The sequence below is a fragment of the Pecten maximus genome, chromosome 19 (genome assembly GCF_902652985.1).
Source record: "Pecten maximus chromosome 19, xPecMax1.1, whole genome shotgun sequence".
NCBI classification, from domain to species: domain Eukaryota; kingdom Metazoa; phylum Mollusca; class Bivalvia; order Pectinida; family Pectinidae; genus Pecten; species Pecten maximus.
This window is the reverse complement of record NC_047033.1, coordinates 13,944,849-13,972,721: the sequence shown is the minus strand read 5'-3', so window position 1 is coordinate 13,972,721 and position 27,873 is coordinate 13,944,849. Positions and strand designations below refer to the sequence as shown.

At 36.9% G+C, this 27,873-nt stretch overlaps 2 protein-coding genes across 2 annotated transcripts; both read left to right on the top strand.

Annotated features, from left to right (window-relative positions):
• The first annotated feature begins 17 nt into the window (after positions 1–17).
• LOC117317541 (receptor tyrosine-protein kinase erbB-2-like) lies at positions 18–26,394 on the top strand. Its single transcript, XM_033872356.1, has 6 exons — positions 18–199; positions 14,379–14,789; positions 15,050–15,181; positions 22,629–22,712; positions 23,263–23,384; positions 23,760–26,394. The coding sequence occupies exons 1-6, from the start codon at positions 103–105 to the stop codon at positions 23,850–23,852; spliced, it is 939 nt and encodes a 312-aa protein (XP_033728247.1). The 5' UTR covers positions 18–102; the 3' UTR covers positions 23,853–26,394.
• Positions 924–4,229, top strand: LOC117317542 (ATP-dependent DNA helicase RecQ-like). The gene is made up of 3 exons (XM_033872357.1): positions 924–1,370; positions 2,053–2,264; positions 2,681–4,229. Exons 2-3 carry the CDS (start codon positions 2,251–2,253, stop codon positions 3,486–3,488), a joined length of 822 nt encoding a protein of 273 aa, XP_033728248.1. The 5' UTR covers positions 924–1,370; positions 2,053–2,250; the 3' UTR covers positions 3,489–4,229.
• Positions 26,395–27,873: the final 1,479 nt, after the last annotated feature.

Below are 27,873 nucleotides of genomic sequence, written 5' to 3'. Positions count from 1 at the left end.
ACAGCTTTCTCTCTTCACAAAACCACGTGACCTGAAGTGAAGTACGCTGTAAGGCATTTAGTTCTCGACAGCCATCTTGTGTTTTGTTTTCAATTACACACAATGTGGAGCCTTATTATATGTTGTATCAGTGTCCTTGGACTGACCTTTGTCCACTCTGTTGAGATAGTGGAAGTCGTGGAAGATGTCCCTAGTACAGGTGAGTGACTATAGACTGGTCAGTCTGTGAGTGACATCTCACTACACTTCAGTAACCTCCTCCGTCCCCATACCCTATACCCATGCGTGTGTGTATGTACGTTAATGGTTTGGCCACACATCCTATTAGAATCCTATTAGAATCCCCAGTGTATTCAAATATTCTCTATACCAATGTATACAGACAGTATAATTAATTGATATGTCTATATTATCAGTGTTGTCAATAATTAAAGTAACATATATATTTACGAAATGACCATGGGACAGCCTATCTCATCCCCAACCCCGGGATCAAGGGTGTTTTTGACGCCTTTCCCCAAACGAAATTAACACCTTAATGAATTTCGACCCCCCCCCCCCCCCCCCTCCTCACACACACCCTTGCCCCTCGCATCACGAACTTTTTATAGGGATGGGCGGGGTTGGCTCAATTAAACTTTAAAAGGACATTACTTTTAAATTTATCGGTTTTTATTAAGTTCATTTAATGTTGTGCCCATCACTCTCATGTAATATTGGAACCCTTGTCTGATATGAAACGAAAGTGCACGTTATAAACATGGTCTGACAGTTATTCTTCTGTCAGGAATTTAAAATTTAAAATGTGCGGTCAGTAAGTCAAAATGTGGAGTCAGTAAGTCAAAATGTGGAGTCAGTAACTCAAAATGTGCGGTCAGCAACTCAAAATGTGCGGTCAGCAACATTCGGAACACCTCGGCCGATTCTCTACGGTCATCTAACCTCGGATGTATCACGGTATTTGATATGTATAAACGCCGTGCATTTGTGATGCGGTCGCCGTATCACTCATTATGGATGAGTCTCCGCTGTGCATATAGATCTCCAAAATGGCGTCGTTCGAACAGTGTTTAAGTATTTTCTCGATAATTGTCCTTTATTTAAAGAAAACAACATCACTTTGAAGGAGAAACAGATTGAAACGTTGCGAGCATTATACGAAGATCATGACTGTGTATCGGTATTACCCACAGGCTACGGCAAAAGTGTGATATTTCAGCTGTTACCGTGGTTTTGTCATGATCAGCTGAAAATGGAGAAACGGAAACCAATGAGCGTGATAGTCGTGTCCCCGCTGAATTCCCTAATCCAGGACCAAGTCATTACAATGAGGAAGAAGGGATTTACTGCTTGCAGTTTGAACTTCACTGGTATGTGTCAGTTATATTGTATGCTTTATGTATTGTATGTTTGGATCCCCTCATGTCTGTTATAGATCTGGTCAAAGTATGGAAAGAAATCGTTAACGTTGTAGGTTTAAATTTGTAACACCGGGGAATCGATCATACATCTTTAGATACATTTTACGATGTAAGTAAAAGCACATACTTAAGACAGCCAACCATAAAAAAATTTATAATAGTCATTTAAAACACAAAAACAGGTGCACGTGTGACTGTCACAATTGCTACTACAAATGTTTGAAATACATATCAGCCCTTTCATACACATGATACAGTGATAAGTTATGTCCCTGTGTCCAGTTTAGCCCCTCCCACTGATGGTCTGGCTTTGTTGGTTTGGCTAGCTATGCATCTCTGTAAAGTAGAATGCTTTAATTGTCAATTTCATTCGTATTTAAAAACAACCAAATTTAAAATGTCATGTACCAAAATGCAAGATGAATATTGAATAATACTCTTTCCCGTAACATGTATGGTACCTTTCATTTTTCATTGCTTTGACAATTGTTATCAGCTCACCAGTACTTTTTCCTTTTTCAAACTTACATAACCCAAACCAACTGAAACCACCAGTAGGCATGACATAACCTATTGTTCTGACTAGTGTGAAATCAGCCTGAATAACCCATCTCCGTTTCACATTTCACAGGTACTCATGGCTCAACTTATACAGATGCGGATTGCGAGAACGATGAGGAACAGGATCATGAATATGTTGAAATTGATGTTCCATATGAGCAAGTGGAGAGAGGAGACTTTTGCATAATTTATTGTCATCCAGAGTCGACTTCTTAGGTCTCAACTGTACCAAGAGATCATTTGTGCAGTAGTCATAGATGAAGTCCATATGGTTTCAGAATGGTATGTATAAATACAAATTTGCAAAAAAAAAATTAAATCAGCATTAAGGGCAATGTTGCAAAATAAAATGAGGTAGAATTCATATTTTAGAGTATAATCAGTCCTTATTGAAAAAGAAATCAAGTTGCAATAACCAGTCTTTGCCTTCAACAATATATTTTTAAGAAAATGGTAAATTTTGATAATTTGTATTATAATTAAAATTGTTATAATTTCATTGGTGTCGGATTGAATTAAAACTTTGCAGGGTTATTGATATCATCACATTAATGAATATCTAATCATAGCCCGTTTTTGGGAAATTTATCGACAAAGCATGTGCAGGAAAGAGGTGACAAACAATTACGAATTAATCTTGTTCTATATTTGTTAATGTCAACCGCAATTAATCTTTTTTTTCCTTTTTTTTTTTGAAGGGGAGAAGAATTCCGTCCTGCATTCCAGAAGCTTGGGGAGTTAATGTGCATTCTAGAGAAAGCTTTGCATTTAATTCTCACAGCAACTGCTACACCGAAATCAATTGCAAGTCTATCTAAACAGCTGAATTTGAAAAATCCACTTGTTATCAGTGAGAATGTGGACCGTCCAAAGATATTTATAGACATTAGAACCAGATTGCCAAACTTTCATAAATTTGACAAATTTGATGACTTGATACAACCAGTGGCAACAGAATTGCTGGAAAAAGGAGTTCATTTTCCAGTAACCATAATGTATGTGGAAAGTTTGGAAGCATTGTCCTATTTTTATCAGTTTCTTTCGTGTAAACTTAAGGGTGCCAGCTATGATGGTGAGGAAATTCCACAGAATAGAATATATGCCCAATACCACAAAGATTATGCAGAGTCCATGAAGAAAATCACTATTCAAGAACTGACTAAAGAAACCCCTAAAGTCAGATTAGTTTTGGCAACTGTTGCACTGGGAATGGGGCTTAATGCTCCAAGTGTTTCACGTATCATTCATTGCAGGCCCCCAACAACCCTGGAGAAATACCTACAAGAAATCGGTCGTGCTGGACGTGTTGGACAACCGTCAGTGGCAATTCTTTACTACAACAAAAATTATATTGCAAAAAACAGAATCGGTATGACGGAAGAAATGAGAAAGTTTTGTGAAAGTGAAACATGTTATAGAATTATTCTTGTGAATTACTTTGGATTTGAAAGTGTTGTTTTTTCAGGACCAAAGGAACATTTTTGCCCCATTTGTGGCAGAAAATGACTCGTCGTTACTGACTGTATATATGATTTCTCACGTCAAGTGTAATTTTAAGCAACTCGCTGCATCTAGTGACATACACATCATTCTTGTGGATTCTGTTGCTGTATAAAGTAGATTCTTAAGACAATTGTTCACAGGGATTATATTTAATGCCAGGTATAGTGACACTCTCACTATGTCATGATCACTTTTGCAGAGATTATTTCCTGTGAGAAACCATTCAATAATACCAGTTTCATTTGTTTGATCTGATGGATATAAACTGCCCGATCACCAATTGTTAGATCTGGAATCACTGAATTTTGTTTGTGGTCAAGATACTTCAGTTATTACACATTTCAATTTAAATTCACTTTAGATTCTTTTACTCTGTACAGTAGACATACCAAACAAATACCTGAATATCTTTTATGGACAGGAAACATTGTTTATTCACCCCAATAGAGCTGAATTTACACATTGTTTGGAATGAACTTATTTTCATAAAATGATAATGTTTCAGTTGTGGCTAAACTTTTTTACTCAAATTTGGCTAAAATTTTAACTTGGGGGCACCGGTAGGGGACATGTATTGGTCTAGCAATACTCACAGAATGCTTGTTTTATTTAGCTTGGTATTTACCCATGCCATGTATGACTAATTATTATGTAAAATCATTCTGTCATATTTATGTTTTGACATCTTGCAATTGCATGTCCTTTGAAAAGGGCAAGAATACAGAATCACTGGCAATCTGAAAATGGTATTTGTTTTTTTTTGTTTTTAAATAATTGATTATTAAAATTTATAATCAATCATTAACCTTTGTAATTGATTTAAAACAATTTTGAAACAATTTATATTAACTTATATTAAACACGCTTGTTGGCCTGGATGGAAGCGCACGAAAGGTCTTGCTGTGGGAGGAAACCATTATAGTACCTGAAGAAAACCCATGTGGTCGGACAGGTGACCTCATACCTTTCCACATCCGATAGGGGGAATCGAACCCCGGCCGCCTAGGTGAAAGGCAAGTGCATGTGTTACCAATGTGCCACCTGAACACCTCCCATTGGTTCAGCAGGATTAACTTATTGATTATAATCAATAATCATACCAACACTAATGATTGGTGAAACTCGCAGTGTGATATATATGGCTAACAACAATACAAAAGAATATGTGGACAGGAGACTCTTGTCTACTACCTGATACAGACGACTCAATTGCACCAATGCAACATCGTTACATAAAAGTTATTATAACTTAATAAGGAAAAATCAGACTATAGTTAAAATCTTTGTCACTTATTTATTGCTAATGAGTCCACATATGACAATTTATTTGATTACTGTGTATATAGTATCATTGGTGGCATTTGATAATGATTTCCTAGATCAACAGTATTCAGGCAGTTACATAATGCAAACAGTTGATATTTTGAACAATTAAGTACTTTGAATTAATTGAATGATAATGAAATCCCTGTGAATATTTAGGATTCTTCATTGTCAAGCTATATGGAGCTATATATATGTGTGTATATATATACAGTTGTCGTGTTGAATTTATATTTCTAAACTATATATAGCAGACATTTAACAAGGATCTACTTAAAATACATGTACATCTATATGAATTAAAATATTGCAATTAAAACAATTTATTATCAGAAAAGTTAAGTACATGTATTGAAATAGATACATTGAACAAGCTAAAGCGATGACTCTCAGATTCTCACTTGCTGGTACCTGTATATACATCTTACTTGGCATCAGATTGCACAAGATATATCAAGGAACTTTAAACTAGCAGGGATTCGACTGCGTCTGATACAAAAAGTAGTTTCTGTTGAAATTGGGGCATACGATGAAGTCAATTGTATTTATTTAATTGAACAAGTAATGAGGTGAGTATTTATATATATATTGATCAACATTTTCAAAGACAGAAACTATATACAGCTCCAAATATACTTTTTGAATAAAAACAACAAGATGCACATGGGCCTTAATGGTCACCTGAGGTGTTAAATGTCTTTGATTTTAGCATATTTAATGACCTACAAATGAAGGTCAAGGTCGTTCATTTAAACAAATTTTGTAACACTACATCCTAGCATGCATTAGGGCCATCTGGACAACTTTGTTATTGAGAAGTTGTTCACACTTTCACAATGTGCCACACCACATTCATTACATCAAGAATTGAAACCGGAAGTCAGCAGTACTACTATAATATTAGTGTTACCAAAAATGAAACCTAGTGTGGCAGATCATATCATCCATCTTGCTATATATCAAGCTAGTCAATCGATATATATACTGTAATTCACACACACACACACATATATATATATATGTCCAGTATGTAAACAAGATATATGGTAGAATACATAAAAGTGTTTCTTAGGGTCACACATTAGTAATGTGGATTCAACCAAATGTATATTATACATGTCATGTATTAATATTTATACCTTACAGGGTATTTGGTTCCCACCTACATCAATCAGGTGTTACAAGAGTATATTTTTATACCGGTAATATATTCTCTTCACAGGCCTATGCTATACATTGATACAAAATACAGTTTGGTCATCTGTATGTGAAATGATCATTAATATGACACTATATGTACTATATGAATTTCAGCATATGCCGAGATTTATACAGAAACTAAATTACCTGGTTGGCGGGTAGATCCTCACCTACACCGAGTTCTTAGTAAATTACCAATATATATGCACACAGAAGCACAAATACATAAGACTAGTCATCTATATATACACATGTAAATGTGTTTTGATATATCAAGAATGTAACCTGTATGGGTGACGAGTGTGTCGCACGTACAACTGTTTTTTTTTTTTTTTTTTATAGTATTCTCGCATACTTTTGTACCCACCTATAGGTTATATGTGGATATGTGCATTATTTGCAGATTACAATCTGGGTGTTGGGTATTTCCCACCTACACCATAGATATCCACTATAAACTGGCATATAAAAACATGTAAAAGTAAATTTAAAATATATACATGTAATAGGTACTAATACAATTGATTACAATCATGTAGACATCTCATAATTGTTGTGAAGGTAAGTAATTAATGAAACAATAGTTGCACTAGTACTGTTACACTGATCATGATGTATATTGGAAGGTATGCGGTTATAGTAAGCAATATGGTTGTAAGGGTGGCGGGTAGACCCCCCCCCCCCCCCCCCCCCCCCCCCCCTACACCTACCATAATTTACTTATAAGTCACAGTCTTCCCTTGAACTCACACCTTCCATTCAAGAACTGACTAAAGAAACCCCTAAACATTCTCTTCACATATCAGATGTACAACTTATCAAACTTCATTGTCAGAGTTGTCATCAGCAGGAATAGAAATTCCTTTTCTCAGTCTTTCAACTTTCTTTTAGATAGTTTTCTTTTGTAGCCTTGGACTTTATCAAACAGTGAGCCCTCCGGTTTTCTTGTAGTCAAAGCATGCACGTCGTATTGGGCAAAACACTTTTCACGGGTGTTGTATCCATGGACGCAGCCATGTTTACCCCTCCCCCTCCCGCCCCGCATCCGGGAACTTGAAAGTAGTTCCAATATGGCGACGACCGTGATACATCCGAGGTTAGATGACCGTAGAGAATCGGCCGAGGTGTTCCGAATGCGGTCAGCAACTCAAAATGTGCGGTCAGCAACTCAAAATGTGGATATACATGTACAGTGTAGATATGGGATTGTTAGGGATTAGATAGTACCTGTTGTTTTCATTCTATCATCCAACATTTTTCTACAAAAATGATAACAAAACTAGGTTAAATTTTGGACTTTTATAATGTTTGCAATACACAAGTTAGATAACATAAGAAAATAATCACAAACATAAATAAAATATGTTTTTTATTGATCTTTTAAAACTATTTCTCTAGTGTAGGGTAGTATATCAGTATAATTATGTATTGAATGAATGATCTGGGTACGATTTTAAAATGATTTCATAACTAGAATTTAAAGTAAAATCTATTTCAAAGTAATTTCAAATATTTTCCTCTCGTTTTTGTAAAACTCAGATGACAATTGAATGTAACTGTGAATTTATTATATAAGTAATATTCTATATATCTATACACGCTTGTATAGTTATCTGTACTATCCTATTCTTCTGTTAAACTACACAATAGCATGGATAAGCCAATAAACATCAGAATCTCCAGATGACAGAATGTAGGTCTGCTTTGATACAAACATTTCGTATTATATCTCAGCGATAGTCAAATTCCTAAACATTGATGTATTTTCATATTAAATCCAATTTGAATGGAAAATTCATTTCCTGATTTGTAGTCATGACAGTGTTAGGATTTATACAATGTTGACTTTTGATATTTTTTTGTGTAATTGATTCACACAATAAGGTCGTTTAAATGGCCAATAGTTTTTATCATTTATGCTAATTGTAATGATGGTTCTGACTTCGAAGGGGTCGATAGTACCCGTCGATGGTCTAGTTTTTATTTACCGGGATTTCACAGGCTTTCGGGATATGCTTGACGTTTTGGAAATTTATGGTACTGATTTAAGGTGTCCCGGCACTTTATAACTAGCCCTACACCTCTGGGTTGCGAGTTCGAAACCTACGTGTGGCAGTTGCCAGGTACTGACCGTAGGTCGGTGGTTTTTCTCCGGGTACTCCGGCTTTCCTCCACCTCAAAAACCTGGCACGTCCTTAAATGATCCTGGCTGTTAATAGGACGTTAAGAAAAACAAAAAACAACTAAACTATAATTCAAGAAGTCATTAGATGTCAGTTCCAACAGTCCAGGTAACGGGTGTAGAGAGCCCGCCCTAACGATAATCAATGCGGGATGGTCTGGGGGGAATTTTGTGACTAGTAATTCTGGAATATTTTGACCTATGTGACCCTGACAGGTGATATCACGCCTCTCTGTAACCATTCTCACTGATATCTACATATTTTACTTATCAGTATATACACTAATTAGTGTCCCCCATCAGGCCAACGGAATTATTTTGGTGTTCATGTTACCTTTTCATTTATATATAGAGATATTTTAAAAGTCTTATAAAAGGAATGTATAGGAAGGAGATACTAACTTAACAGTGCCCGGCAGAAAAGTGTAGAAGTTGAAAATGAATACAAAAAGTTAGGGTAGGTGGGACAAATAGAGACTTTTTGTTTAGTATAATAATGGAGACCCATTCAAATATTGAATCATCATCATCATCATCATCATCATCATCATCATCATCGTCGTCGTCGTCGTCCGTCGTCGTCGTCGTCAACAACCAGAACAACAACTATGAAATCGTCTTAACAATAAAAAGACCTAGCGGGCTGGCCTCACAGCGAGGAAGGGCTTACCAGAGAAACATACAAAGACGTCAAAATAGGACGAGTATAATAAACTACTCAAAAATACATACACGCGGTAGGTCATTAGGTACAGGATACCAATTAAAACAAGGGAAAACATCTGTACAGTGGAGGGCTTTCTACTGGCAGACGATCAGGTTTCTAAATATAGACCGTGCGCATGTCCTACACGTGTAATACGCACCTTTAGCAGATGGATTCGGTTATAATATTGGCATTTCAAAATTTGGCTAAATAGACTGAAAACTGCAGATATTTCGTCAATATGTTGCTGTCTGCTATTGTTGAAATCAATAAACATTTTCCACTCTAATCTATCCTAGGTGATACCCTTCTATCCCGACGGCCTACTAGTCCGAACGTCCGTTAGTCCGAAGGTCCAATAATCCGAAAATGGGTAATCTTGTGAAAAAGAATGGTCTAGAATTTATAAGCAGTAGTTATAATCACACGACATATAACTAAAAGTTTGTGATTTTTCCCCTCGTTTATTCTTGTTATTTTCTGTTGAATTATTTACGTCAATACGCCAATTATATTTCGTCTACCTTAGCTTTCTACCTAGTACCTTTCAATAATCCCTTCGGATTAACGGACATTTGTATTAACGGGCCTTTGCTTCCATAAATCGGGATCGGGGTGGGGGTTGGGGTGGTTAAGGTGTCCCGACTTTTTATCACTAGTCCTCCACCTCTGGGTCACGAGTTCGAAACCCTCTAGAGGCAGTTGCCTGATACTGAACGAACGTAGCCCGGATGAGTTTCTACGAGTACTCCTTCTTTCCTGCACCTTCAAAACCTGACTCGTCCTTAGAGGATTTTTGCGGTTAATAGGACGCTAAACAAATTGATAATTTAGAATAAATTTAATTTTATAGGTCTCACACAACTAATTATTTCACTATATGTTATTAACAATGACTCCATCCCCTCAATCGCTCATTTGATTGAAGTTCAAATGTTGTGAAAATTATATAAAATTAAAGTTTGAAGATTTCCCTACAAGAAAAATGATGTTATTGGATAGGTTTAATAGCATATACGAGCACACCAGTATTTGGAAGACAGTAACCCTGATATTTACAGTGGACGGGGAAACCCCCACCTGGGGAATTCCCGCCTTTTTACACCTAGAATCCTACATCTTTCTATTTATAGCAAGGGTGTATATTTTTCATTTTTAAAATCTCAAGACCCTACTCTTTATTCTCATATATAGAAAATACCCATTGCATGTGTTATTTACTTAAGAAATAGCTACAAACCCAAGAAACACATTTTCTTCAGGGACTTGGTTCGGGTGAAACATCAGCTGATTGGCTGAAGTAGTTGTGTGATACCTTATAATTTGATACAATGATTACCTCCCCTTGGGAGCTCTCTTGTACTTGCGTGCTTGAAGTTCTTACAATAAAAATAAACAAAATGCCCAAATAACCTAATATATTAGCCTCACAGCTTAATGCTTATGGTTAAATACAATGATCTATCGATGTCAACACGATTTCGTTTGAAAAAGTTGCTTGAACAGTTCAATATAGCACAGTTGACGCTGGGTTACACTGTAAGACATATATATATCTTCTGTCTCACTGGAAGACATACATCTTCTGTATCACTGTAAGACATATATCTTCTGTATCACTGTAAGACATATTCTGTATCACTGTAAGACATCTTCTGTCTCACTGTAAGACATATATCTTCTGTATCACTGTAAGACATATATCTTCTGTATCACTGTAAGACATATTCTGTATCACTGTAAGACATATATCTTCTGTATCACTGTAAGACATATTCTGTATCACTGTAAGACATATATCTTCTGTATCACTGTAAGACATATTCTGTATCACTGTAAGACATCTTCTGTACCATTGTAAGAAAAATATCTTCTGTATGACTGTAAGACATATATCTTCTGTATCACTGTAAGACATATATCTTCTGTATCACTGTAAGACATATTCTGTATCACTGTAAGACATATATCTTCTGTATCACTGTAAGACGTATATCGTCTGTATCACTGTAAGACATATATCTTCTGTATCAATGTAAGACATATTCTGTAGAACTGTAAGACAAAAATCTTCTGTATCACTGTAAGACATATATCTTCTGTCTCACTGTAAGACTTATATCTTCTATATCATTGTAAGACATATATCTTCTGTATCATTGTAAGACATATATCTTCCGTATCACTGTAAGATATATATATCTTCTGTATCAATGTAAGACATATATCTTTTGTATCAATGTAAGACATATTCTGTATCACTGTAAGACATATATCTTTTGTATCAATGTAAGACATATTCTGTATCACTGTAAGACATATATCTTCTGTATCACTGTAAGACAAATATCTTCTGTATCACTGTAAGACATATATCTTCTGTATCACTGTAAGACATATATATCTTCTGTATCACCGTAAGACATATATCTTCTGTATCACTGTAAGACATATATCTTCTGTATCACTGTAAGACATTTATCTTCTGTATCACTGTAAGACATATATCTTCTGTATCACTGTAAGACATATATCTTCTGTATCACTGTAAGACATATATCTTCTGTACCATTGTAAGACAAACATCTTCTGTATCATTATAAGACATATATCTTCTGTATCACTGTAAGACATTTATCTTCTGTATCACTGTAAGACATATATCTTCTGTATCACTGTAAGACATATATCTTCTGTATCACTGTAAGACATATATCTTCTGTACCATTGTAAGACAAACATCTTCTGTATCATTATAAGACATATATCTTCTGTATCACTATAAGACATATATCTTCTGTATCATTATAAGACATATATATATTCTGTATCACTGTAAGACATATATCTTCTGTATCATTGTAAGACATATATCTTCTGTATCACTGTAAGACATATATCTTCTGTATCACTGTAAGACATATTCTGTATCACTGTAAGACATATATCTTCTGTATCACTGTAAGACATATATCTTCTGTATCATTGTAAGACTTATATCTTCTGTATCTGACGGTGGTCAAACTATTTTTACAGATACCTGCGCTGTGTATTTTGTGTAATGTTTGTACAGGTCCCTGTGTCAAATATAATGTTCCATTTACCTGTGTTTATAGTTGTTATTGTGACGTATGAGAGGTGATCGCAAGCATTGGTTGAGTGTGTCAATTTGATCTCGCATGACCTTATACGGTATATATATGGTTAAGCGCAAGACTAGTAAGCCAGAGGTCCCGGGTTCGATCCCTAGCAGAGGCAGTGATTTAAATTTAATTAATCATGCGCTCTGTTATTTACATCTTCTGGGTCTATACGTCATATTTGCGAAATAAATAATCAGCTTACAGTAAGGTAATTAATTAAAGTCATTTCAGCCATTTTTACTTTCATCATAGTATCAATTGAGAAAGCGAGCACCAGGACGTCCAGTTATTAGGTTAAATCCCACATTATCCGTATCTTTGCAATACGTTTTGACTGTAGATAGCCTATCGAAAAAAACCAATTAAAACAAAAAAACAATCAAACAAAAAACAAACAAACAAACAAACAAACCCCCACACACTGGAATAAGCAGAAAACAAAACGGAACAATAGACATTTTCGATGTAGTCGTTATGCGCATGACCTAGAAGCAAGAGAAAAGGTTTAACAAATTTGTGAAAAAGCGAATTTTGTAATATATAATAGAGTCGGAAATTGAATCTGAACACGGTATGTATTAATTTATTTCAACAAATGTCATTGATAACATCCTTTTAACTTTAAGGTTCACACGTACGTAAGTCCCCGACACAAGGAAGACAAACTTCCGTTTTGAAGTTGAGCATGTATTTCCGGTGTGGTGGTGGTGACAAGTGACATGGCTGTTGATTAGAGTTGACATGTCTTTACTCGTGTTACTGAAATAAACTTTTTACAATGCTTCGTTAAGGCTCAGTCACAACCGGCCGTAATTCCACTCCACAGAGTTTGTACAGCAAGGGAACTCAAAGCGAGCGGTATTTCGAGCTCGTGGTTTGACAGACGTGCGACAGTCTTGCGACGCTCGTGTGCTAGGCCGTTTTCAAGGTCGGCTACAGGATTTTCAGTTATGGGGGGGGGGGGGGGGGGGGGGGGGGGGGGGGGGGGGGGGGGGGGGTGCCAAATTATGGGGGGGGGGGGGGGCGAAAAAATTTAGCAGGTAAATGCAAAATATTGCATTATACTGTATTTCACGATAGATTCATACAAATTTAAGGGGGGGGGGGGGGGGGGGGGGGTCCGCCCCCCAAATCCGTCAGTGGTTTTCGTTTTTGCGGACGGACCAGTTGGACCTGATGATTCCATATTGTTTTCAGACGAGCCTTGACAAAGAATTAATTCCAATGCCTGTATCAACATTTGCAGGTCCGTGAAGATATATGTTTGAAATATTACATTTTAAAACTGACGAACCGGTTTGTCTCCATAAACGAACAGGCCCCACTTGTTACGTCCCTCTCACGTAAACACCAATACGACAACCGTTTGATGGGGGGGTCTTCCCCGAACATCAACTCTGGTTAGGGTGCGGTGTTTACGTAGGGGTTAAGGTGTGAAGGTAACTTTGAAAATCATCATATTTTGCTTTGATATTTGAATTATCAACTGCATGCATATGTACCTACTGAATCTTGAATTGTAATACATTTGTAGAATTTATCATTGAATACTCTTGAATCATATTTTCTGTAAAAAGTTTGATCGATCAAACTTAAACATTTTGTTAAATTTTGTGTCATATTGATTTAATTTGTGCTTGTTTTGCAGATTTAGTGTAAATACTTATGATATACGATTGTTTAATTTACACTCTTTCATATTATTTTAGCAAATTCAGCTTTGTACCATTTTTCATTGATAGTGTAAATATATATCTAATTATCAATATTTAAATAGCGTTACCCATGTCCGTCCTATCTCATCCCGTCCCGTCTGTCCCGATTCGATTTTGACACCTAGCAACTTCATTCCTTGACAGATTTTCATCAAACTTTATACAAAGGTCAAGTATGGGTATAATTCTGATATTGTGGTATTTTTGGATTCCAAGGTCAAGGCCAAGGTCACTATTGCTAAATAGAGAAAACCATCAACTGTTTCAATTTTAACACCTAGTAACAACATTCTTTCATAGATTTCATCAAACTACAAATAAAGGTTCGAGTATGATTATACTTCTGTTATGTCTCATGGTTCTAAGGTCAAGGGCAGAGGTCGCTGTTGCTAGATATAGAAAACCATCAACTGTTTGAATTTTAACACCTAATAACATTCTTTTAAAGACTTTCATCAAGGTTCAAACATAGGACAAGTATGAGTATAGTTCTGATGTTGCGAGTTTGTGTATCAAGTGGCAGAGGGGACATTTATGTCTTAAATTTTCTAGTTTTACAAATGACTGTGTAACATGGTGTGTATTTAAAGTTAACTAATGTGACTGCGTTTTTAATGTTTACAGACTGTCAAGGGACTCATGTTGGCTTTGGATTTTCTGGAGGACACGAGTTCCATTACGAGGCTCTGAAGAGAAGATACAAGGACTGTACATACGTGGAGGGTAATCTCGAAATCACCAACCTGGTCAACTCGGCCAACATAACCTATGACCTTAGCTTCCTGTCTCAGATCGAGGTTGTGACGGGGTACGTTCTCATTGGTCTGTTGGACGTCGAGTTCATCCCACTGAGGAGTCTCCGGCTAATCAGAGCGGACAACACATATAACATCATGGGGGAGGAGTATGGACTCGTTCTGGCATTGACCGCAGAGGCTGACGGGAAGGAGTTTCAGAAGGAGAACACTACCGATGGCGAGGAGCAAGAAATATATAGACACGGACTTGTGGAACTTCAACTTCCATCACTGAAAGGTCGATATGATATCCCAATAGGAATCTTATTCACATTGCAGAGATACAATTACTCATTGAAAAACCCATTCTACATTTTGTATATCGCATAGAAAATGAAAAGAAATCAATAAGGATATCAAAAAGGTTGCTGTTTGTTCTAATTTAATTTAATAAATATACAATGCAATTCGGAAAAAAAATTATGAATATCGTTTGTATACATTTCTTTAATCTTTCATTTGATTGATTGGTTTATCTATTTTTCATTTCAATTACAGAAATATCAAAAGGAAAAGTTTTGTTCTATAAAAACCCCATGCTGTGCTTTGTTAACACTGTCAACTGGCACGTAATCGTCCCAGGGAGAGAGGATCCCGTCAATTACGGCGACGACGCCTACAGGTTCGACTGTAAGTAGATATGGCGACGACTCCTGGTACATCACTGTAGGTAAATATGTCGACGACGCCGATAGATTTGACTGTAAGTAAAGAGAGCGACGACTCCGACTGGTTCGACTGTAAGCAGATAAGGCGACGACTCCTGAGACATCACTGTAAGTAAATATGTCGACGCATACAGGTTCGACTTTAAGTAAATATGGCGACGACTACTTAATATAAAAGGCATGGATTAAAACAGTATAGAAGTGCATGTAACTATGGCGACGACGCCCCAACTCTAATTAAGTAAATGTAACTATGGCGACGACGCCCCAACTCTAATTAAGTAAATGTAACTATGGCGACGACGCCCTCAATTCTAATGTAGGTAAATGTAACTATAGCGACGACGTCCTCAACTCTAATGTATGTAAATGTTACTATAGCGACGACGTCCTCAACTCTAATGTAAGTAAATGTAACTATAGCGACGACGTCCTCAACTCTAATGTAAGTAAATGTTACTATAGCGACGACGTCCTCAACTCTAATGTAAGTAAATGTTACTATAGCGACGACGCCCTCAACTCTAATGTAAGTAAGTATAACTATAGCGACGACGTCCTCAACTCTAATTAAGTAAATGTAACTATGGCGACGACGCCCCAACTCTAATTAAGTAAATGTAACTATGGCGACGACGCCCTCAATTCTAATGTAGGTAAATGTAACTATAGCGACGACGTCCTCAACTCTAATGTAAGTAAATGTAACTATAGCGACGACGTCCTCAACTCTAATGTAAGTAAATGTAACTATAGCGACGACGTCCTCAAATCTAATGTAAGTAAATGTTACTATAGCGACGACCCCCTCAACTCTAATGTAAGTAAATGTAACTATAGCGACGACGTCCTCAACTCTAATGTAAGTAAGTATAACTATAGCGACGACGTCCTCAACTCTAATGTAAGTAAATGTAACTATAGCGACGACGTCCTCAACTCTAATGTAAGTAAATGTAACTATAGCGACGACGTCCTCAACTCTAATGTAAGTAAATGTAACTATAGCGACGACGTCCTCAACTCTAATGTAAGTAAATGTAACTATAGCGACGACGTCCTCAACTCTAATGTAAGTAAATGTAACTATAGCGACGACGTCCTCAACTCTAATGTAAGTAAATGTAACTATAGCGACGACGTCCTCAACTCTAATGTAAGTAAATGTAACTATAGCGACGACGTCCTCAACTCTAATGTAAGTAAATGTAACTATAGCTACGACGTCCTCAACTCTAATGTAAGTAAATGTAATTATAGCGACGACGTCCTCAACTCTAATGTAAGTAAGTATAACTATAGCGACGACGTCCTCAACTCTAATGTAAGTAAATGTAACTATAGCGACGACGCCCTCAACTCTAATGTAAGTAAATGTTACTATAGCAACAACGTCCTCAACTCTAATGTAAGTAAGTATAACTATAGCAACGACGTCCTCAACTCTAATGTAAGTAAATGTAACTATAGCGACGACGTCCTCAACTCTAATGTAAGTAAGTATAACTATAGCGACGACGTCCTCAACTCTAATGTAAGTTAATGTAACTATAGCGACGACGTCCTCAACTCTAATGTAAGTAAATGTAACTATAGCGACGACGTCCTCGACTCTAATTAAGTAAATGTAACTATAGCGACGACGTCCTCAACTCTAATGTAAGTAAATGTTACTATAGCGACGACGCCCTCAACTCTAATGTAAGTAAATGTAACTATAGCGACGACGTCCTCAACTCTAATGTAAGTAAGTATAACTATAGCGACGACGTCCTCAACTCTAATGTAAGTAAATGTAACTATAGCGACGACGTCCTCAACTCTAATGTAAGTAAATGTAACTATAGCGACGACGTCCTCAACTCTAATGTAAGTAAGTATAACTATAGCGACGACGTCCTCAACTCTAATGTAAGTAAATGTAACTATAGCGACGACGCCCTCAACTCTAATGTAAGTAAATGTTACTATAGCAACAACGTCCTCAACTCTAATGTAAGTAAGTATAACTATAGCAACGACGTCCTCAACTCTAATGTAAGTAAATGTAACTATAGCGACGACGTCCTCAACTCTAATGTAAGTAAATGTAACTATAGCGACGACGTCCTCAACTCTAATGTAGGTAAATGTAACTATAGCGACGACGCCCTCAACTCTAATGTAAGTAAATGTTACTATAGCAACAACGTCCTCAACTCTAATGTAAGTAAGTATAACTATAGCAACGACGTCCTCAACTCTAATGTAAGTAAATGTAACTATAGCGACGACGTCCTCAACTCTAATGTAAGTAAGTATAACTATAGCTGTGCTTTGTTAACACTGTCAACTGGCACGTAATCGTCCCAGGGAGAGAGGATCCCGTCAATTACGGCGACGACGCCTACAGGTTCGACTGTAAGTTGATATGGCGACGACTCCTGGTACATCACTGTAGGTAAATATGTCGACGACGCCGATAGATTTGACTGTAAGTAAAGAGTGCGACGACTCCGACTGGTTCGACTGTAAGCAGATAAGGCGACGACTCCTGAGACATCACTGTAAGTAAATATGTCGACGCATACAGGTTCGACTTTAAGTAAATATGGCGACGACTACTTAATATAAAAGGCATGGATTAAAACAGTATAGAAGTGCATGTAACTATGGCGACGACGCCCCAACTCTAATTAAGTAAATGTAACTATGGCGACGACGCCCCAACTCTAATTAAGTAAATGTAACTATGGCGACGACGCCCTCAATTCTAATGTAGGTAAATGTAACTATAGCGACGACGCCCTCAACTCTAATGTAAGTAAGTGTAACTATAGCAACGACGTCCTCAACTCTAATTACGTAAATGAAACTGGCGACGACGTCCTCAACTCTAATGTAAGTAAATGTAACTATAGCGACGACGTCCTCAACTCTAATGTAAGTAAATGTTACTATAGCGACGACGTCCTCAACTCTGATGTAAGTAAATGTAACTATAGCGACGACGTCCTCAACTCTAATGTAAGTTAATGTAACTATAGCGACGACGTCCTCAACTCTAATGTAAGTAAATGTAACTATAGCGACGACGCCCTCAACTCTAATGTAAGTAAATGTTACTATAGCAACAACGTCCTCAACTCTAATGTAAGTAAGTATAACTATAGCAACGACGTCCTCAACTCTAATGTAAGTAAATGTAACTATAGCGACGACGTCCTCAACTCTAATGTAAGTAAATGTAACTATAGCGACGACGTCCTCAACTCTAATGTAAGTAAATGTTACTATAGCGACGACGTCCTCAACTCTAATGTAAGTAAATGTTACTATAGCAACAACGTCCTCAACTCTAATGTAAGTAAGTATAACTATAGCAACGACGTCCTCAACTCTAATGTAAGTAAATGTAACTATAGCGACGACGTCCTCAACTCTAATGTAGGTAAATGTAACTATAGCGACGACGCCCTCAACTCTAATGTAAGTAAATGTTACTATAGCAACAACGTCCTCAACTCTAATGTAAGTAAGTATAACTATAGCAACGACGTCCTCAACTCTAATGTAAGTAAATGTTACTATAGCGACGACGTCCTCAACTCTAATGTAAGTAAATGTAACTATAGCGACGACGTCCTCAACTCTAATGTAAGTAAATGTAACTAAAGCGACGACGCCCTCGACTCTGATGTAAGTAAATGTAACTATAGCGACGACGTCCTCAACTCTAATGTAAGTAAATGTAACTATAGCGACGACGCCCTCAACTCTAATGTAAGTAAATGTTACTATAGCAACAACGTCCTCAACTCTAATGTAAGTAAGTATAACTATAGCAACGACGTCCTCAACTCTAATGTAAGTAAATGTAACTATAGCGACGACGTCCTCAACTCTAATGTAAGTAAATGTAACTATAGCGACGACGTCCTCAACTCTAATGTAAGTAAATGTAACTATAGCGACGACGCCCTCAACTCTAATGTAAGTAAATGTTACTATAGCAACAACGTCCTCAACTCTAATGTAAGTAAGTATAACTATAGCAACGACGTCCTCAACTCTAATGTAAGTAAATGTAACTATAGCGACGACGTCCTCAACTCTAATGTAAGTAAATGTAACTATAGCGACGACGCCCTCAACTCTAATGTAAGTAAGTATAACTATAGCGACGACGCCCTCAACTCTAATGTAAGTAAATGTAACTATACCGACGACGTCCTCATCTCTAATGTAGGTTAATGTAACTATAGCGACGACGTCCTCAACTCTAATGTAAGTAAATGTAACTATAGCGACGACGTCCTCAACTCTAATGTAAGTAAATGTAACTATAGCGACGACGTCCTCAACTCTAATGTAAGTAAATGTAACTATAGCGACGACGTCCTCAACTCTAATGTAAGTAAATGTAACTATAGCGACGACGCCCTCAACTCTAATGTAAGTAAATGTAACTATACCGACGACGCCCTCAGCTCTGATGTAAGTAAATGTAACTATAGCGACGACGTCCTCAACTCTAATGTAAGTAAATGTAACTATAGCGACGACGTCCTCAACTCTAATGTAAGTAAGTATAACTATAGCAACGACGTCCTCAACTCTAATGTAAGTAAATGTAACTATAGCGACGACGTCCTCAACTCTAATGTAAGTAAATGTAACTATAGCGACGACGTCCTCAACTCTAATGTAAGTAAATGTAACTATAGCGACGACGTCCTCAACTCTAATGTAAGTAAATGTAACTATAGCGACGACGTCCTCAACTCTAATGTAAGTAAGTATAACTATAGCGACGACGTCCTCAACTCTAATGTAAGTAAGTATAACTATAGCGACGACGTCCTCAACTCTAATGTAAGTAAGTATAACTATAGCAACGACGTCCTCAACTCTAATGTAAGTAAGTATAACTATAGCAACGACGTCCTCAACTCTAATGTAAGTAAATGTAACTATAGCGACGACGTCCTCAACTCTAATGTAAGTAAATGTTACTATAGCGACGACGTCCTCAACTCTAATGTAAGTAAATGTAACTATAGCGACGACGTCCTCAACTCTAATGTAAGTAAGTATAACTATAGCAACGACGTCCTCAACTCTAATGTAAGTAAATGTAACTATGGTGACGACGTCCTCAACTCTAATGTAAGTAAATGTAACTATAGCGACGACGTCCTCAACTCTAATGTAAGTAAATGTAACTATAGCGACGACGTCCTCAACTCTAATGTAAGTAAATGTAACTATAGCGACGACGTCCTCAACTCTAATGTAAGTAAATGTAACTATAGCGACGACGTCCTCAACTCTAATGTAAGTAAATGTTACTATAGCGACGACGTCCTCAACTCTAATGTAAGTAAATGTAACTATAGCGACGACGTCCTCAACTCTAATGTAAGTAAGTATAACTATAGCGACGACGTCCTCAACTCTAATGTAAGTAAGTATAACTATAGCGACGACGTCCTCAACTCTAATGTAAGTAAGTGTAACTATATCGACGACGTCCTCAACTCTAATGTAAGTAAGTATAACTATAGCGACGACGTCCTCAACTCTAATGTAAGTAAGTATAACTATAGCGACGACGTCCTCAACTCTAATGTAAGTAAGTATAACTATAGCGACGACGTCCTCAACTCTAATGTAAGTTAATGTAACTATAGCGACGACGTCCTCAACTCTAATGTAAGTAAATGTAACTATAGCAACGACGTCCTCAACTCTAATGTAAGTAAATGTAACTATAGCGACGACGCCCTCAACTCTGATGTAAGTAAATGTAACTATAGCGACGACGTCCTCAACTCTAATGTAAGTAAATGTTACTATAGCGACGACGTCCTCAACTCTGATGTAAGTAAATGTAACTATAGCGACGACGTCCTCAACTCTAATGTAAGTTAATGTAACTATAGCGACGACGCCCTCAACTCTGATGTAAGTAAATGTAACTATAGCGACGACGTCCTCAACTCTAATGTAAGTAAATGTAACTATAGCGACGACGTCCTCAACTCTAATGTATGTAAATGTTACTATAGCAACGACGTCCTCAATTTTAATGTTAGTAAATGTAACTATAGCGACGACGTCCTCAACTCTGATGTAAGTAAATGTAACTATAGCGACGACGTCCTCAACTCTAATGTAAGTAAATGTAACTATAGCGACGACGTCCTCAACTCTGATGTAAGTAAATGTAACTATAGCGACGACGTCCTCAACTCTAATGTAAGTAAGTATAACTATAGCGACGACGTCCTCGACTCTAATGTAAGTAAATGTAACTATAGCGACGACGTCCTCAACTCTAATGTAAGTAAGTATAACTATGGCGACGACGCCCTCAACTCTAATGTAAGTAAATGTAACTATAGCGACGACGTCCTCAACTCTGATGTAAGTAAATGTAAATATAGCGACGACGTCCTCAACTCTAATGTAAGTAAATGTAACTATAGCGACGACGTCCTCAACTCTAATGTAAGTAATGTAACTATAGCGACGACGTCCTCAACTCTAATGTAAGTAAATGTAACTATAGCGACGACGCCCTCAACTCTAATGTAAGTAAATGTAACTATAGCGACGACGCCCTCAACTCTAATGTAAGTAAATGTAACTATAGCGACGACGTCCTCAACTCTAATGTAAGTAAATGTAACTATAGCGACGATGTCCTCAACTCTAATGTAAGTAAATGTAACTATAGCGACGACGCCCTCGATTCTAATGTAAGTAAATGTAACTATAGCGACGACGTCCTCAACTCTAATGTAAGTAAATGTAACTATAGCGACGACGTCCTCAACTCTAATGTAAGTAAATGTAACTATAGCGACGACGTCCTCAACTCTGATGTAAGTAAATGTAACTATAGCGACGACGTCCTCAACTCTAATGTAAGTAAATGTAACTATGGCGACGACGTTCTCAACTCTAATGTAAGTCAATGTAACTATAGCGACGACGTCCTCAACTCTAATGTAAGTAAATGTAACTATAGCGACGACGTCCTCAACTCTAATGTAAGTAAATGTAACTATAGCGACGACGTCCTCAACTCTGATGTAAGTAAATGTAACTATAGCGACGACGTCCTCAACTCTAATGTAAGTAAATGTAACTATGGCGACGACGTTCTCAACTCTAATGTAAGTCAATGTAACTATGGAGACGATGCCCCTAGCTTTAAAGCAAGTTAGTGTAAATATGGCTATGAATTCATTTGTAATTACGCACTTACGATGTCGCCGTGGTGATGATCTCGTCATCATCGACGGTTTACAAAGGATGGGGAATGTCAGCACGCTTAAATATTTGTAACACTGTTGGGAGAAATGCGGCGTTGTTGTATTTGGTGTTTGGACTAGTTAATGCATTGTATCAATCTCTCCTAGGTCCGCTGGAATGTGATCCTGCGTGTCGACAGGAAGACGATTACTCTCACTGCTGGGGACTTAACCCTCTCATGTGTCAGAGACGTAAGTATAAGTCAAACCGGACATCACATTAACTATTGTATATTAACAGAGGCAAATAAAGTATAATTAGCGCCTTCAAATAGTCTGTACTTCATGATTTGTTGAACTAGTTTTGCGTACCACGATCTCCTTATGAGGGTATGGACGTGGCAGCTATTGAACTATATTTACATTGCGGATATTGTCGATGAAGCAGAAGACGCTTAGCCTTCCGACACATGTGGTCTTACTCCTATGCTATGGTCTTCGTGTGAATCTATATTTCGTTCGTCAATCTAAGACCGTATTGGAATACGACACAGGGGCTTGGCACGATTTTCCAAATGATGGTCCATATATATATATATATATATATTATAGGACACTATAATACATATATATATGGACCATCATTTGGAAAATCGTGCCAAGCCCCTGTGGAATACGACATTGTTTGCATGGCGATATCCTTTGTGACTTTAATACGACCAACAACTCAGTTCCGTTCCCTGTCTTTATTTCCCGTGTAGATATCAGAGAAAATGTTCAAGACTAAAATTTTAATTTGCAGACGAGGCACCAGTAAGATGTCATCCCGACTGTCCAGGGCGTTGCTATGACGGCTATATCCTGGGATGTTGCCATCCTGAGTGTGCCATTGGCTGTTACGGTCCACGTGATACAGATTGTGTGGTATGATTGGTTAACATAAACATGTTTGCTCTAGTATTTGAAATAACATAACTTACAATGTTCCATATGAAAGTGTGATTAGAGGGGAAATCTGAGTTCAGCAATTTTGCTTAATTTATTATATGCTTTTCTGTGCAAATAATGTCTTTGGGCCAAGAAGTATTGATGTAGCTGGGGCTTTGTCGATTTCCAGAATTTCATAAACATACTTGCTTGTATTTTAATTTTGTTTATGCCTTAAATTCAATTATTTATTAATCGTAAACTGATACAGTTTATGGATACAAGATTTGCATACATCAAAATACAATAAATATTTGTGTATGTCTTATACTATATAAACTATATATCATTGATTTCCTATTTTGTTTACAGCTGTGTAAATACTTCAAACATGAAGGGAGGTGTATCTCGTCGTGCCCGGCTGGTATTTCGTACAGGAAGGGACAGGAATGTATCAGACTGTGAATGCCCTCAGATCCCGTGTTTATTTCTGAATCAAAAAGTTGTGACATTTTTTTTTTAAATCCATAATTCAGTTTTTAAATTCATATTTTCAAAAAAATGACATTGAATAGAATATTTGTTGAAGATGTATGTTGATATATTTTGTATATATTTTGATAAAATTATTGACATATTGAGGACAAAATATAGGATCAGCATTTATTTCCATGTCGATGACAAGATCGTCATTCAGCTGTTTGTGGGGGTGTGAACGAGATGGGTGATATTATAGGGAGCTGTGTTGACACTGGCCGTTATTGAAGCAATGTGACTGAGGTAAATCCATTTCAACATCATAAATCTCTTTTCCAAAATATGTTAGAAAAGAAATCAACATCTGCCAGGAAATGAGGTGATGAATGATATACATGTATATATGCATACTTACGCCATCAGACTTATAAAGGTTTGGTTTTGATAGTATCCACAATGTATGTTGTTTTGTGGGGACCTTAAGTGTGTTGATATCCTGTTTTGTAATATCTGAACATGGACTTTTATATCCGCATAATTTTTTGACGTGTATATTTATTGTTAAACAATTAAAACTCTATATGAACTATCGGGTGATGTTTAGATCCGTGTCCTTGACCTTCGAATAGGCGTATGGTGATAAGGACCGCAGCGTCACTATGTAGGGGTGATAATGTTTTCTAGGGTTGATAAATCCTGTTGTTAACCTCATCCGAACTCAACAATTGTATATCATTACTAATTTGTTATTCAAGTTTGTAGTAGCAGTGTGTTAACAGGGGTACGCATCATAAAGGGTTGTTTACATGGTATTTTTTCTCCACATTTTCGAATATATTAAGATAGGGTAAAAGATAATAGAATATCTCAGACCTAAAGAAATACCTTAAAATCAAATCGATATTTAAAATTATGTTAGTTATTGTAATTACCGTGAAAAAAAAGGTTTGCTTTAAACTTACAAACAGACTTACTTCTAAAACAAGTCTTTTTGACACTCTCTATCTATGTTTAAACATATGTTATTGACACATATGTATATTAAGGTGCTATCACCTCTGTGTCTTATCTATTAACTCCTATTGTGTTTCACTCTCTATATTTGGGAAGAAAGGGACATACGAAATTACAATTATAGCACAATCATGTTTATCAGCCATAAAGATATTTTAAACTTCAGGGATATTTTGGTTTTCAAGAACACCTATTCCAATCAGGGAGATGACTGGTGTGGCTTGATAGTTTTGATAAGATATCAGATGAGTTTTCAATTTATTTGAGATTTTATAAAAAAAAAAAAAAAGAGGCTTAGCAGTTATTTTGAAGGCATGACGAAAAAAAAAGTTAAAAATTCGAGACGGGTTTCATGAAATTTTATATGAAATGAAAACACATTAAGATACTTTCTATCACATAACTCGGAAAACTTATCAGGCTTTAAAATCAAAACGTGAAATCTAACAGAGACAGCCATTTTGTTGCGCCATTCACAACATTTATGACGTGGCGTCATTGGCCATATTATGAAGTCAAATTCGATTTCTGACTGGCGCAACAAATGAGAAACGTTCCACGTATATTACATTAGAGGCGTAAGTTAATATTATTACACGCGCAATTTAACTGGATAACAGGCAGGTTAGGTGATAAATACAACATACACATGTATTTGTTAACTGACAACATGTATTTAAACATACATTCATTTGTTTTACCCACAAAAATGAAAATTACATAATTGTGTCTTATTTTTTCCTTTTCTGAAAATTATTTATTTGTCAATATAAATGTATTTTTAACAATTAAGCATTATTAACTTCGCTTAATTTGCTATTTTTATACCATGTTTTTTATTATTTAAATACCCCATACTGTTGTCAATCAACCGTAGGTCTCCGACGATGATCCGTGTAATACAGTAATTTTCCTATGATAAGCAGTTCTCTATAATTACTGCCTATTTGACACTAGAAACCAACTTCTCTTGATATAACTGAGCCCGAAACATCCAAAGTATGGCTATAGTGAAATCTCATTTTTTAGCCAAGCGTTACTGTATTAGGGCTAGGGTTAGTTTGGCCGCGTGTATTATTTACAGTGGAATCATAATCCATGTACCATATTATGAAATAAAGGATAATAATAATAATGTATGAAACGTAATAAAATCTGGTTTAAACTAAAATAAAGCAAACTGATAGAGAGAAGAAGGTGCAATGAAATTTAATCGGAAAATTTAGATTTTTTTTTTTTCATTTGTCGTCATCATATCAGGGACGTCCCAGGTCTTCATTTCGTAAATGTCTCATAAAAAGACCGATCGAGTAATTGTAACTTTGAAAATAAAATAAAAAAAATCCTCATAACACCATTATGAATTTATAATGCAATGTTTGTTTTGAAGTATGTATATTTAGTTGATATCTGGGTTTGTTTGACCAACGAACAGTATTGTAACATACCCTAACTAACTCTTATGTATTACTTGTTATAAGATTGGCAATTTATGTATTAAACAAAAATATCCAGATGTCGCAGTTGGTGTTGTTTTTAGCATCCGAACCACTTGTGAAAGTGTGTAATTGAGAAATTAAAGTTTATTTTACGAGCATATATGTGTTAAAAAACTGCCACACGTCAAACATTGCCATTAGACTGGTGTCAGTTTGTACAGTGGGGAAAAACACGCTCAGGCGACCTGGGTTCGATTCGCCAATCGGACATGAAGAGGTTTGGAGGGAACCTGTCCGACTACGTTTGTTTGATGGATTCATCGTCCCGTGAGCACCCAGGGTCATTTTGATGCGGGATATCCTTGTAGTAGTTGATGACTACCTCACCGAATAACGTACAGGATGCCTGTCTCATGCCAGAGCAATTAGGGGAAATTGTCTTGTCAAAGGACAATCGCGACAGCACAGACCAGCATGTTCCGGGTAGGGAGCTCGAACCACACGCCTGGGATCTTCGCCTGAGATTAAGTATAGGTGGCGGGCGCTGTACCTGACTGTTCATTATACACTGTATATAATGAACACTGGGTGAGTCATTTTTACCGAATTTTAATCTAGCCCCCAAAACGTCTGAAAATGTGCTATACACACTAGGGTCGGTCCAAATACATGTAGACTGTAACTAATTCTCAAGTCCCTGTGATTGTGTCCATAGATCAGGTTGCCGTTGTGACCAAGAAGGTTTAATTATACCAAAAAATATATTTCTTTTTTTTAGTCAATGGGCATCAGTCCGTTGCTAACGTCCGCAATTCATGTTGTATTTTTTGTGACGACATTAGTATTAACCCGACGCTCCATCTTCAGGTTGATGAATGAGTATAATAACCGACTGCATTGATATCAGAGGCGACTAATGTGAACATTTTTTATCCACGTGCTGTATCCATTGCAGCATCCCCAAATATTATCATCCAACGCCTCACTAGCCAAAACCTTGGTTTTGCTCTTATATATGTAATGTTTAGCGCCCGCCCGAGCGAGAACAGCTGGCTGGGACTAGAGATCACGTGTCCCAGGAGTCTCTTGGCAGGGACTAGACAAGTTCCTGTGACCCAAGGTTCTCTGCTGAGACTAGACACGTTCCAGTGACTCGGATGTTCTTTCCACATGAGTGGATTTCTTCCTGTGACCCAGAATGATGTCAACCTAAAAAATAAACTTGTGTATTTTTGTGGTAGGCCTATAATGTCTTATCTGACTCAATAATAAATAAGTGTCCGAGAGGACAAAGACAGTGGTATCACAGGCTGGGGATCTTGAGAAAGCCGCTTAGAATTGTAGAAGCAAAGACGGGTATAACATCACAAAAAACTCTGTCCGGAAAGAAAAACAATAGACGAGAGGAACTAGTGAACAAATAATTATTCTCGGAAACTTTCCTGAACAAATATTTATCACCGGAAACATTCCTCAACAAATATTTATCATCGAAAACATCACTGAACAAATATTCGTCATCGGAAATATCCTCGAACAAATATTCATCATCGGAA

Coding starts and splice junctions, on each gene's coding strand:
- LOC117317541 (XM_033872356.1), top strand. CDS start 103: ATGTGGAGCCTTATTATATGTTGTATCAGTGTCCTTGGACTGACCTTT. Junction 15,182..22,628: donor CGACGCCTACAGGTTCGACT/GTAAGTAGATAT, acceptor AATCTCTCCTAG/GTCCGCTGGAATGTGATCCT. Junction 23,385..23,759: donor CACGTGATACAGATTGTGTG/GTATGATTGGTT, acceptor TTTTGTTTACAG/CTGTGTAAATACTTCAAACA.